The sequence below is a fragment of the Patella vulgata genome, chromosome 5 (genome assembly GCF_932274485.2).
Source record: "Patella vulgata chromosome 5, xgPatVulg1.2, whole genome shotgun sequence".
NCBI lineage: Eukaryota > Metazoa > Mollusca > Gastropoda > Patellidae > Patella > Patella vulgata.
In genome coordinates, this window is record NC_065883.2 from 78,758,440 (window position 1) to 78,773,145 (window position 14,706).

The 14,706-nt window shown below is 39.4% G+C and overlaps 1 protein-coding gene across 2 annotated transcripts; it reads left to right on the forward strand.

The window, feature by feature from the left end:
* The first annotated feature begins 5,414 nt into the window (after nt 1-5,414).
* Nucleotides 5,415-12,727, forward strand: LOC126822686 (scavenger receptor class F member 1). Of its 2 annotated transcripts, XM_050551721.2 has the most exons (5): nt 5,418-5,629; nt 7,533-7,748; nt 8,262-8,492; nt 10,692-11,225; nt 12,496-12,727. In XM_050551721.2, exons 1-5 carry the CDS (start codon nt 5,566-5,568, stop codon nt 12,498-12,500), a joined length of 1,050 nt encoding a protein of 349 aa, XP_050407678.1. In that variant the 5' UTR covers nt 5,418-5,565; the 3' UTR covers nt 12,501-12,727. The 2 variants fall into 2 exon arrangements, with proteins under 2 accessions (XP_055957077.1, XP_050407678.1); XM_056101102.1 differs by lacking the exon at nt 8,262-8,492 and having other exon boundaries at nt 5,415-5,629.
* The last annotated feature ends 1,979 nt before the right edge of the window (nt 12,728-14,706 follow it).

The window sequence follows — 14,706 nt, forward strand, 5'->3', positions numbered from 1 at the left end:
TTTAACTTTTATATGAAATATATCAATTAGAATTTCTGGTCGATTGTGTTTTAATTACCTTAATTTGAATTGGTTTGTTTCTGAGGGTCCTGCTGGGCATTTTTTGCCTCGGGGGTGTACTACACTTGGCCATGAACTCCATGCATAAATGGGCCAAGAGATATTCCGAGTAATGTCTTTATATTATGTTGGAATAAATTTAAAAAAAAAAAAACTTGTCCCAGAACATACGGTTAGACACCAAAATAAGCATCCTAGAATAAATACTATGGGAGCTATAAGGGATTATTATTTGATATGGCGGCAGTCTTGGACGCCATCTTGAATTCCTCCATACGCTCAAGGGTGACCGAGGTTCACCCGGCAGATTCTGAAAGAGGACACTCTAGGCTACTAAAATCAAACTTTGTATCCGATGATTACAAACGAAGCAGAGCACGAACCTTTTACTTTTGTTTTAACATTTCCGTCTTCATTAGCCCAGTTCGGAGCAAAACAGTAGGACATTAAACCCCATTTCATTTCAGTTTTAACGTTTTTCGCCTTTTTGGCAATTGCTAACCTTTTTGCGACCAATAATGGCGTGATTTGTCAGTAATATTTCCGGGAGAAGCTTGTTATCCGTTCGACCATTCCACCACAAGTCGGGAGCCAAGAAGAAAAAAGAGAAAGAGAAAAAAAAGCCACAAAAGGTCCTATTTCCTAAAGCTTTTTATAGTTCACAATTTTCTTTTATTTGTCATTACTACACTAGGATCTTGAAGAGTTGTTATATTACCGGAGTCCTGGTTGAAGTGTGAAATTAGCCAATGAAACGACCTTTTATGGCGAGTTCTTGGCGTTTGATGCGCGGAACTGTGGATAAACCACTAGAAACGTCAACGCTGATTGATTAATCAATGTCTGACGTCCTAGGGTCAAAAGCCGCTCGTCCGACTCACTACTAGTATGGGGTTGTATTTTGTAGTATTGGGTGATAATGGGGAGATATTGTTATTTTATTATTAATGGGATAGTATGTGGTGATACTGGGTAGTATAAAAACTGGAATCTTTCCTGGCATTTTCAAACAAGCAGTTGTTCGACCCCAGCTGAAGAAAGACAATTTAGATTCGAATATATTGGAGAAGGCTGTTAACCTTAGACTTCGGGAACATTTACCTTTTAATTCTCTGTTTGATACACTTCAGTCTGCGTACCGAAAAAATCATAGTAGAGAAGCAGCATTACTTAGGATAGTTCGTGATATACGTTGTGCTGTAGATTTGCGGCAAAGTGGTTTCTCTGGTGTTACTGGATTTATCTGCAGCCTTTGATACGTTTGACTATAACCTTATGTTAAAGACTCTCGAGATCCAATAAGGTATTCATGGAGCTTGCAGATGCTAAGTCAGATACAGTTGAATTAAACTGGGTAGTTTCCCAAGGCTCGTTACTCGGACCTCTTCTGCTTATTCTTTACACAACAAGTCTATCTTATCTTCATCGGCCAATACAGCCTATTACATCATTCTTATGCCGACATTTTTATCCCAGTGACTTTGACCAATCGTTTCAAGCTTGATGTCCACCAATATATTGAAATTAAATGATGATAAAACTGAATCTATCATGATGGGATCAAAACACTCATTACCAAAATCAGATACACCAACTTTGAAAATAGTTGACTCAGAAATTAAACCAGCCAACAAAGTTAAAAATCTGGGTGTTAAAAACCTGGGTGTCTACATCGATTCAGAACTCTCCATTATCTGGAATATCCCACAAACTGAAATCAAAACTTCAAACCGTTCAATTTACTGCAGCTCGAATCACCAGACGACTAAACAGGAACTTGCACATCACACCAACACCCAAAGACCTTCATTGACTGCCAATTAAATCTAGATTAATAAGTATTGTAATTATATTATACACCAATAGTAATCTAGGCTAATATTTATTGTCATTATACACTATTATATTATATATTATACACCAATAGTAATCTAGGTTAATAAGTATTGTAATTATATTTTACACCAATAGTAATCTAGGTTAATTTGTATTGTAATTATATCATATACCAATAGTAATCTAGGTTAATATTTATTGACTTAATGATATAAAAGTATCTTCCTGGTTGACATTCTCTTGATCTGTTGGTGAAACAAAAAGTAGTTGTTCAATATGACTCAATGACATGAAAGATGCGTCCGGCGTGGCGTCCTGTTGACCTTGATACAGACAACATTATTATAGTTGTATATATATAATAAATCATTATCTATTAGGTGTCGGCCATAGTAGAGGAGAATTGGTCGACAAGAAGAACATTATTATAGTTGGTACAATGTTTATAGATAAAATGTTGACTATAGATAGAGTATTAATCTGTCTGTTTATATCCAGTCATGTTTATTGTATACTAGCAGGATACCCGGCTTCGCTCGGGGGTCAAAACTCCGAAACCAGAAGTGGTAGACTAACGCCACCTGGCCTATGTTACTTCCCGGTCCGAGCTACCCCTATACCCCAAATTTCATACTCGGGGCAGACCTAGTGTAGCCGCCAACCCGGCTTCGCTCGGGGTCATAACTCCGAAACCGGAAGTGGTAGACTAACGCCACCTGGCCTATGTTACTCCCCGGTCCGAGCTACCCCCAAATTTCAGACTCGGGGCAGACCTAGTGTAGCCGCCAACCCCGAACAGACAGATTTCGCTCGGGGGTCATAACTCCGAAACCGAAAGTGGTAGACTAACGCCACCCGGCCTATGTTACTCCCCGGTCCGAACTACCCCTATACCCCAAATTTCAGACTCGGGGCAGACCTAGTGTAGCCGCCAACCCCGAACAGACCGGCATCGCTCGGGGGTCATAACTCCGAAACCGGAAGTGATAGACTAACGCCACCTGGTCTATGTTACTCCCCGGTCCGAGCTACCCCTATACCCCAAATTTCAGATTCGGGGCAGATGAAGCCGCCAACCCCGAACAGACAGACTTCGCTCGGGGGTCATAACTCCGAAACCAGAAGTGGTAGAATCACGCCACCTGGCCTATGTTACTCCCCGGTCCGAGCTACCCCTATACCCCTATACCCTAAATTTCAGACTCGGGGCAGACCTAGTGTAGCTGTCAACCCCGAACAGACCGGCTTCGCTCGGGGATCATAACTCCGAAACCTTTAAAAGTACGACACAGATGTCAGTAGCGCGTGTGTCCTCCACGGGCTCTTACGCACGCTGTGCAGCGACGTCGCATGGAATTTACCAATGTTTGAAAGAAGGCCCGGGGCAAATTGTTCCATTCTTGGACAAGAGCAGCTTCCAAAGCAGCAATGGTGTGCATGTGTGGTCTCCGATACAGACGGCGTCCAATCTCATCCCAGACATGTTCTATCGGTGCCATGTCCGGAGACATGGCTGGCCAGTCCAAGACATTGATGTTGTTAGCAGCCAGGTAGTTCATACTAAAACGGGCGGTATGCGGACGTGCATTATCCTGTTTTAAGTGCTGGAGTTGTGGGTGCGCTCGAAACATCGGAACAACAATTGGTTGCAAGACATCATCACGGTAGGCTACAGCATTAACGCGACCCCTGCAAATGTGTAAGGGCGGTCCGGTGATGAAATGTGAAGCCTCCCCGCACCATTACACTTCCCCCACCTAATCGATTCGTTTCAAAGACGTAGCAGTCTGCAAGACGTTCCCCAAGACGTCCCCACACACGTTGACGGCCATTAGCGTGATAAAGATGAAAGCGACTCTCATCACTGAAGAGCAAACTTTGTCAGTCTACTCTTCTCCATGTCTGGTGTCCTTGAGCCCATATCAAACGTCGCTGACGGTGATGATCCCTGAGGATAGCTCCAACATAAAGTCGTCGTGCACGGAGTACTACTTCTCTTAGACGACGTCTTACGGTGTTGGCACTTACTGGTCCTTGTCTTCCGACGACTGCTGCACCTGTTCGAGTCCAGGACGTTGACGATCACGTGTTGATCCAGTAACTCGAACACGTTCCACCAACCTTACAATAGTGGACTGATGACAATTGAAGTGTCTGGCAATAGCACGTGTAGACATGCCAGCCCCGGGCATTCCCATGGCTTCATTCCGTTGATTTTCAGTAAGTCTCGGCATCTCTAGCTCGATTCCTTCACACGTCCAACAACAAATTACGACAGATTGACGTTTCACAGTTCATGTACTGCACATTAAGTTGAAAACATGCATTTAAAGGGCGCACATACAATGCTGCACGTGAATATTGGGTTTTTCATGTGCATCTCGTGCAATTTTTTTGTGCACACGAGCCGATTTTTTTTTTTTTGCGTTTGGGAGCATTGTGTGAAACAATAGTTCATAGTATTGCATAATATTATACATACAAAACCACCAAGTAATTAAATATTAAAATATTTGGGAAAAAAAGTGATGCGTTTTCCATGGCGCTCAGTATATATGTGTTAGTATTTTATTGTATTTAGTTAATAATATGTGGGAGGTATTTAGTGGTATTTAGTAATTAGTTGGTATGCGGGAATATATCTTTAACTTAGTTTATAATTTGTATAATTCAACCATTGAGTTTTTCACAGTAATGAGGAAGTACGTGGTGGTATTTTGTAGTAAATAGTTAATAATATGTGGAAAGTATGTGGTGGTATTTAGTAATTAGTTGGTACGTGGGAATGTATCTTTAACTTAGTTTTTAATTTGTATAATTCAACTACCGTGTATTTCACAGTAATGGGGAACCAGCAAATCTCTCAGATAATAGTATTTGTACTAAAACGAGTAAAACTCGGTAAGGTAAAGTTTGAGTTTGCAATAACATAATTTGAATACGGTCCTGAATATTATTGCTATATTATACACCATTGGCAATCTAGGTTAATATTTATTGAAGAATATTCAGCATGACTCAATGATATAACAGTATGATCCTGGTTGACGTCCTGTTGATTTATAATAAGCAGCAAAAGTTTGTAATAAAATGATTTGAATAGTAATGCTGCTTAATATGCATTGAAGAATATTCAGTATGACTCGATGCTTTAAAAGATTCGTCCGGTTTGAGCCAGTTGTTATCTGTTTATAATAGATTGACTTGAATAATAAAAACACATTCAAATTCATATTATTCGGATTAATAGGTCAGAGTTTGTTTATTAAGTTCTGTACACACGGGGAAATGTTTGTTTGCTGTTTTCCAACAGTGTCCCAAGCACCAGTCATTTGGGATTTATAATAGAGATGGTTAAAATAGTACCGACGATCAGAACTGTGGTCACCATGGACACAAGCTGCAGAGAAACCGTTTGATCAATTCCATGTATTGATTCAAAATAAAAGGTAAAATAAAAGTTAATGGATAGACAATTTGAAAACCAAGTAGGGTGGACGAGGGTGCGTGGCAAACGTTTGAACTCGGCTTAAGGGCACATAAGATTTTTCTTGTATGTTTTTGTGGGAGTGTGCTCAGTATAATAGTTCGAGGTATAGTAAATAAAATAGGTCGTGAGTGAATCTTAGAGGAGAATTGGTCGACAAGAAGAACATTTTTATAGATAAAATGTTGACTATAGATAGAGTATTTATCTGTCTGCTTATATCCAGTCATATTTATTGTATATTAGGTAAGTTTTATATATTTAATACCTCATTATGTTTTTAGTATAATTATGTTTATTTTGTATTGGGTAAGTTTTATATATTATACCTCGTGTATGCTTTATTGATGAACATTTTAGTAGAAGGGGTTTTCATCCCTGCACTGGCCGAGAAAGTTCATCCAGATTTGTAGTCGTGGTTCCCCCTTGTCAGTGATGCAGGAATGACAAGAACAGCTGTCTAGTCGTTCGTGTGGGGCGAAGAAACGAGGTCCGTGTACACATTGGCGTGCACGTAAAAGGTCCATCGATGTAAGAGTAGGCCGTAGTGCCGCTGTCCGGGCAAAATTTCCTTCATAGCAACTGTATGGCGTATGCCCGTCTTCATTAGCAAAGTTCGGAGCAGAACAGTCGGACGTTAAATCTCATTTCAGAAGGGGTTATTCGGTTTGGAATATGGTAATATAGTTTCTGAGAATGGTGCTCACTTTCTGAACACGGACCATTGTCGTAGTCCAGAGCAATGCTATCTTCTCCATGTGATCCCAGTTCTAGATATTATGCACGGCGGGGGAATGTTCACTCCCAGGGGTAGTTTCTGTGAATGTACCTTTCGTTCTAATGGGACATGAAAGAACGCCACGCAGCAGCTTGTCCGATAGGACAACTTTTTTCTTGACAAAATCACATCAGGGATGCTTTCAAGACATCTGATCTTGAAAAAATGTGTTAAAAATTGTTGCATCTATGGCATTGAAAGAGTTTTCAGCAAAGGGGATATAACCTGGATTGAAAAGTCACAGAACGTAGAAAATCGATAGGGTTCGTCCTCTCATGGCCACATCACACCAAATTTGAAATAAATCCATTAAAGACTGTAGACTTTGTTATCTTCACAAGGTTTTTAAAGACGGAGATGTACATCTGAAACGCTGATCGACTATCGATAAGGTTCGTCCTCTAATAACCCTTTCGAATTATCATCTATGCGAACAAGGGCGGATGATACGTTGATAAGCAAGCCCATTTATCATGCAATTCTAGTTATGTTCCTTGCATAATCCTTTAATAGCAATAAGCGATTGGAAATATGACAAAACTGAGTAAATTTCCTTGCATATTTGATATAAAATGAAATGAAATGGATCTTTATGGCAAGTTAGTTCGTGTCGAGCTATGTTGAGTCAAACATATGGTGATCATGCACATAAATATATTTATATAAAAAAAAATAAAAATATGTATCACAGATAATACATAGAATTAAAACTGAAATGCCCCCAGCTCCCTTCCCCCTCCCCCAAAGGATACTCATTAGAATCTGACTGGTGGTTCAGGGGGGATGTGGGTCGTCACCAAGACAATTTTGAACATTCTCTAGACGGCCGCAAACGCGTTTTACTGCTGTTCTGTACTGTGAGAGTATACAAAATCCGAACTCCCATTCCATTACCACAAGTTAAATTCCAAATAGATTTAAACCAATCGATCACGTCTTGGACAGTCATCGAACATCCTAAAACTGGTGCCGCGATTGATTGCATTCAGAAGGTTTTCGCCAACTCCTTTACGGCAGGTCGCAGAATGGTGAATATCGATAGGATACATCATTTAATAGCCCAAATGCCACACGCCAATTTTATTTTAAAAACAAAAACTGGAAATACTGTAGCCTATAATATGTCCTTCACAAAGTTTCAGGCAGTGAGGGATATTTCTGGAATGGAACGTTGCAGAATGCTGAATGTTAATTCTTTCATGACAAATTTGAAAAGACTCTGTTAAAAACCATTGCGCCTTTTGCGTTGACACGCTTTTCAGCAAATTACGTGTTGGTGTATAAACACGAGGTCAACACGTGTACACATTGACGTGGACGTAAAATAACTATTGAAATTTACAATGGCATGAATGTCTTCATATTTTTTAGGATCCTTTAATGTGGCTCTTAATAAACCAACATGGCAAAGTTCAACGTATGCTGGTGACGTTTCATCTAGAGCTGTGGATGGTAATAATAATCAATATTATTCTGGTGGAAGTTGTGCGATTACTCAAAACCACATAAACTACAACTGGTGGTGTGTCGATCTAAAACAGAGTTTTGATATCAGTAGTGTGAAGATATTTAACAGAGCAGATGATGGTACGTAAGATTATAACTAAACGGGGACAGTCACATTCAATATATCTAGTTCGATATTCTTTTAATCAACTTAGTTTTTACATTGCTGTTTTTGGATATGGACGCACATTGAGTGATAGTGCAAATGGCACTCAATAGAAAGGCATGTGTCTCATTAAAACGATATCACCTTTATGTTCCTGAATTCTGTCAGAAACAAAATTAGATTTTGTTTTCCTTATAAGTCTTTACACTGTGTTTAGGTCACATGCAGTGAACGTACCATACTCATAGTTTAATTTCCACGTTTCTATCAAGTCAAACTCCACTCTATTTTTTGTTTACATGAGGCGAAATGAGACTGAAGGTTCGGTTGTGTTGATGTATTTATTATTTATTATTAAACATATTTTATTATATGATCATAAATCATCAAAGGGATGAGTGGGTTTGAACAAATAGTAAAAGTGACAAGTTTCAGATTTCTTTTAGTTTTATCACATTACGGTTACATACAATTCATATTGTTCTCAGGTATTAACTGGATGAAAGGATTTGAAGTTAGATTGAGTTCTACTAGTCACTGTGGTGAAGCAGGTTTTACATCAGCTTCACCATGTTATAAAGACCATACATCAACAGCACAATCTGTATACACCGTAAATAGATGTAATCAACCATCAGTACCATCTTTATCGGCTAGATTCGTTTTTGTTTCAATACAACGCGAATATTTGAGTATTTGTGAACTACAAATATTCACAGGTAAGTATATTACTATTAACAGGTCTGGTCTATACTATTAACAGGTCTGGTCTATACCAATAACAGGTCTGGTCTATACTAATAACAGGTCTGGTCTAACAAGTCTAAAGCTAGATAGATAGATAGAAATGGGGTTTAAAGTCCACTCGACACAAACTAGGTCATTTCGGGACTAACATATGGTTAATTTTATTTCATTAATTCACTTGTGACTCAATGACAGGCCTTATGATACAGCACGCACATGCTTACCATTCGGCCATTCAACGACCCCCCCCCCCAGTCTAAAGCACCTGTCACTATGTAGTGATTTGTGTGTACGAATATCCACGATTAAACAGGTATTTTAAAATTATCCTCATCGGCTTCTCATACGACAGTACACAATTGTGTTAAAACTACCGTCACATCATTTCGTACACAAATAACCTCTATTACACATGATTTCAAACACCTTGCTAATCGGTTTCTCATGCGATACTTCACGACCTATGTACGGTTCATTACGACGGTTCATGCGATACCTACGACTGACTTCTGTAGCTTGAAAACTACAAAAAATTTGAGCAGTATATCCTCACTAGAAAGGTGAAAACAAGATATCTGTAACAGTAAATGTAGCATCATGGGCCTTTCTGTCAGACGTGGAGAGCGGGGAACCAAATCCGGTCGCCACATCCTACGTAAGACCCATGCATCCTTTCCTACTACATACTTTAGTAGCCTTGTGATCGCCTAGTATTTTCACTTGGTGTTTTTCCTCGCCTGCACGTTGTGTATTTACTTCTTACTGTTTTCTCAGTTATTCAAGACGTTTGTCGTATCAGAAATAACATTGTAACAGTTCGTTTTTACGTTTTATATATCATAGCTGCTTACATATGGTACAATGCATGATAGAATAAAGGCATTCTCTCAAACCTCATCCAGCCAGACTCGCTGGGCGAGTCTGCTGATAGAAACTGCTACATCATATGGTCTAGGAACTCAGATGGTAATCCCTCCGGAATCTAATGAAAATCTGCCTTAAAGGTTTGCCATGATTTCTTTTATCGGACATATGGAAATCACGCACAGATTAGGCTATGTATGACCCTGAACCTGTGCAATTACTGATATGATTGGTTACTTGAGCCAAATGATGCAATTAGTAAATTTCCAATCACGTGTAATCTGGTAATATTTTGTTGACACATAGAACCAGCTATGTTTTGTTTCTATAACTCTTTTTATGTGTCAACCTGTCACTTATATTTTTAATGCATATTTAGTCAAGGTTTTACCGTGATTCTTTTTTGTTCGCCGAAATGATTCATTCTGTGCCACAACTGACAGAAATTTATAATAATCCAACATTATTTTCATGTAGAATTATGTGATAGAAAAACACAATCAAGATTCATTTGAATTGGTCTGCCATGATGAAACTTACAAATCTGGGAATGGAATATGACCGTAAACGATAAGTCTTACGGTACTTCAATTAACTGCCTAAACTGTCAATTTTGACACCACTAAAGTTTTTGTATTGAACATACATAAATAATTATTACATAAAATCGAATCATACATAATTGAAATGAAATGGGGTTTACCGTCTTACTGTTCTGCTCCGACTGAGCTAATTGAAGTACAGCAAGAAGTTTCGTTCACGATAACATTCCATTCCTAAATTTGGAATATTGGCCAAGCACAGGCCACGAACCTGTGACCTCCGGTCTGCGCAAAGGTGAGTTTTATAATGGTGGATCAATTCAAATGAACACGTTTGTGTTTTTGGATCGCTATATTATACATGAAAATAATGCTGGATTGTTATATAAATTTGTGCCGGATGGGAACCAAAACAACGCCACTTGAATCAATGACAGACTAGTGATGCAACGCGTATGTGTGTTAACCACTCGGCCATCCAATCCCCATTCCTCAAATAACTATTTAGTCAAAAGTAGGAGAATTCAATGTGACACGCGGGATTACTACATGGAGGGGTGAAAGATTTAAAAAGAGCTGAGGTTCTTGGATATTTGTCTGTGTATCTTTACCGTGCATCCAAGTCTACAGCAGTAAATCTTGTCCATAGTATTATCCCTCCTTTCACTGAGTATATATATTTTGAATTGTATAACTGGTTAAGCAAAATATTATTCTTCTTTTACTGTGAGAGTATATATGTTCTGAATTTGATATTTACTTTAGAAAATTGTCCTGATGGTTTTTACGGTACCAATTGTAACATTAGATGTCCAGCGAATTGTACAAACAACATCTGTGGGAAAATGATAGGATCATGTTCTAATGGCTGTCAGGGAGATCTTTATGGTAGCAGGTGTGAATTTGCATGTAGCACCAGATGTAAGAATGGTAAATGTAATGCCAGAACAGGGACATGTACCGGATGTAAAGATGGTTCCTATGGTGATGTGTGTGAGTTTGCATGCAGCACCAATTGTCAGGATGATAAGTGTGATAGGAAAACAGGGAAATGTACCGGATGTAAAGATGGTTACTATGGTGACTTATGTGAAGAATCATGTCCTACCTGTAATGGTTCATGTCGACAATTAGATGGTGTTTGTTTGACTGGTTGTAAAGATGGATATTGGGGATGTAATGGTTTGTGTCTACAGACATGTTCCTACTGTAATACAGGGGGCTGTAGAATAGAAGATGGCGTGTGTCATAATGGTTGTCAAGTTGGTGTCAACAATACGAAATGCTTTAATAGTCCAAGTAAGTCGTGTTTCCTTATTGTAAATCAGACTGGTTGGGATGAGAGGATTCTAAATGATCCCTTACCGAATGTGTTTCTGATTATTTATAACCCTTGCCCATCCACCAACACCATATTGTAAAGCGGTGGACACCATAGTCGAATCGTTCGCCGCCGAAATTCGTCTAGTCCGGGTGTCCTGTGTCTCGATGTCGAATTTGTATTCTCCCAAATCAAACATGTTTGATATAATCGTCCGAATTGTCATTGTCGCGGTGTGTGTTCGGTTCGCCGAAACATTCCCCCAATTGTAGAACGCATTAGCCAATCTCCACTGCATGACGTCAAAAGTCACACGTGAAGGGTGATGCAATCGACTGATGGTGTCCATTCAATCATTCGATTGATTCGGCCCTGAGCGATGTACGGCGTAAAGTCACACGTGAAGGGTAATGCAATCGACTGATGGTGTCCATTCAATCATTCGATTGATTCGGCCCTGAGCGATGTACGGCGTATAGTCACATGCTTACTAGTAACATGCTGCGCACAAAAACATTGAAGCAGACAAATATCTACCAATTGTAAACTGTCAAGCAAACGACATAGCTTACTGTTCAGTATGAGAGAATTTATGCGGCGGATTTGTGTATTAAACATTATAAAACATAATTTTATGATATCCAAATAAACAGTCCCTTTAATCAGATTTACGACCAAAAGACGATGCGTGAATAAAATAGACGGCGAAACATGCTCCTTATAATCTGTACGCTTACTTCAGGGACCAGCGAGCGTGTTCAACCAATTACATCATTTCCGGTTTTAAAATTTTCTCGCTTACAATAACTCTTTTGATTATGTTACAGAAACGATTCTTTCTAAATACATATTTAAAATTTATGGAAATCTTTTTGAAAATCGTTGGTCTTCCCCTCAAAACGTTATCAGTGTTAAACTCGTCACCCCACCCTCTACCCAAGAAAGTTCATCCCGATTTTCCGGCGTGATTTCCCCTTGTCAGTGATGCAGGACGGAGGGCTGTCTAGTCGTTCGGATAGAAATTTGATATAAGAGTAGGCCATAGCGCCGCTGCCCGGGCAAAACTTTCCCTCATAGCACACTGTATGGCGTATGTCCGTCTTCATTAGCCCAGTTTAGGAGCAAAACAGTAGGACGTTAAACTCCATTTCATTTCCTACCCATATACTGGTCTCAAAATGAGCTTGGTAAAGAATTGAGCTTTTTATACCCATATTTAATAGTACTTGTATTTTAATTTAATTTCAGCTTAACCTGAGCAGGTCATCATTACCAGAAACAATAGATTTATTGTGAAAATTAATCTTTCTGTATGTCAACGTGAAAAATTTAACGAAGTATAAAGTAGAACTTCTGATCGATTGTAATTTAATTTCCTTAATTTTAAAATTCTTTTCTGAACGCTAACACTATTTATTCAAAACATTATATTGTTTCTCAAATAATAAAAAGATAAAATTTCTGATTTGATTTAAACACAGATCCTATTTCGTTTTGTTTTTTATAAATCAAAATTTCGTTTTACTTGTCTTCGCAACACTGGGATCTGGATTAGTTGTTATATGAAACGGGTTGTTACGGCGTGTTCTTAGCGTGCTCTGCACGGAACTGTGGGTAAACCCCTCGAAACGTCAACTCCGATTGATTAATCAATGTCTGGCGTCAAAAGGTCAAAAGCCGCTCGTATGGGCACAACATTTCAACAATAAGCAATTTCAATTTTTTATTTCATTTGGAGATAAAATTATTCATAAATTGTCAGGTGCAGTTGAAGGGTCTGGTGGGCCGGATGAGAGGGCTTCGTGGACCGTAGTTTCCCAACCACTGATGTAAGGCATTCATTTTTATCACCATGCAGTGAATGAATGAAATGATGGGGTTTAACTTCCTACTTTTCTGAGGGTGGGGGGCTAACATTTATAAGGTCTTGTAGACATTGACGTGTACGTAAAAGATCTTAGCCACTATCCGGGCATATTTTCGGTCACAGCACACTGAATGGCGTATGCCTGTCTTCATTCGTCTAGTCGGAGCAGAACAGTTGGACGTTAAATCCCATTTCATTTTATTTCTCCTAAATTAATGACCCTTGGATGAACCATTTCAACCCCGAAGGTTTGGAAAGATATATTGCTGAAGCACAGCCGGCAAAACTGTACCGAAAGCGGGACTTTGGCTGGCAGGGGTCGGTGGGGGGGGGGGAGAGAGAATTCCACACATAGCCCCGCCGTACCGGTGTCCCTGACATTTTGAATGAGACAAAATTAAATTTATGAACATGTTAAGCCCATATCGTTGTTGATTGTATGACACCCCCTAGATAACAAACCCTCCGCGAGGCGGGGGCAAGAGAGGGGGGGTTTCACGATGGCTAAGAGGGTAAGACGCTGGTTCGCTAGCCTGGAGGTCGGGTGTTCGATCCCTGCATTGGCCGAGAAAGTTCATTCAAATTTTCCGGCGTGATTCCCCTTGTCAGGAGGGCCTGACAAGGACATCTGTCTAGTCGTTCGGATGGTACGAAAAACCGATGTCCCGTGTATACATTGGCGTGCACGTAAAAGATCGCTTGACATTTGAAATCCTATATAAGAGTAGGCCGTAGTGCCGCTGTCCAGGCAAAATTTCTCTCATAGCACACTGTTTGGCGTATGCCCGTCTTCATTAGCCCAGTTCGGAGCAGAAACACTAGGCATTTCAAAAACTCCACTTTATTTCATTTCTCATCCCTCCGTGTTTCGAGGTAAGAGATGGTGCTATATAGTTTCAAGTGGCAAACCCTGAACGCTAATCACATCGGGCTTCAAATAAGCAAAATTGACAATTTTTTCTTCAAAACAACGATTAATTATTGTTATTTATAACATTTCTGCCACATCAAACTACAATTAAGCATAAAATCCTACCTGATACAGGTACAAATCCCCTCTTTTTAAATCGAAACGATATAGATGGCTTTCTCCGACATTTTAAATTTACGTCTTTAACACATAAAGGCGGGGCCTCGTGTAGAAGTAATATATGACGGGTGCAAAATACATTCGTCAGCAGTTCAAAATACGTACCTTAGTTTTACAATTTGCAATTTCCATCGCTTCACAATACCAATGTCAAAGTGTTAAAATACAGAATACAGTTTTCAATAATACAAATAGGCGGGGCATGTTCATCTCAAAAGTGGATTGATCCCACACAAATTGCAAAAGAAACCAATGAAGTTTGGTTTAATCATACTTACATTAGATAGCATTATACTCAAATTCGGCCAAGGGAAAATGACGTAATTAGGTCTTCAGGAAGTTTCTGCGAATGATATCTCGTGACCAGTGTGTTTCAGTGGTGGGGCAATAAAGAGAAAGAGAGAGAGAGAGATGGGGTTTAACGGCCACTCGACACAAACTAGGTCATTTCGGGACTAATATATGGTTTAATTTTATTTCAATAATTCGCTTGCGCGTAGGG

What these genes read in the sequence shown, in the direction of transcription:
- LOC126822686 (XM_050551721.2), top strand. Translation starts at nt 5,566, where the DNA reads ATGTTGACTATAGATAGAGTATTTATCTGTCTGCTTATATCCAGTCAT. An exon ending in ATTTAACAGAGCAGATGATG is followed by an intron (nt 7,749 to 8,261) that starts GTACGTAAGATT and finishes TATTGTTCTCAG; the next exon opens with GTATTAACTGGATGAAAGGA. An exon ending in TGAACTACAAATATTCACAG is followed by an intron (nt 8,493 to 10,691) that starts GTAAGTATATTA and finishes TATTTACTTTAG; the next exon opens with AAAATTGTCCTGATGGTTTT.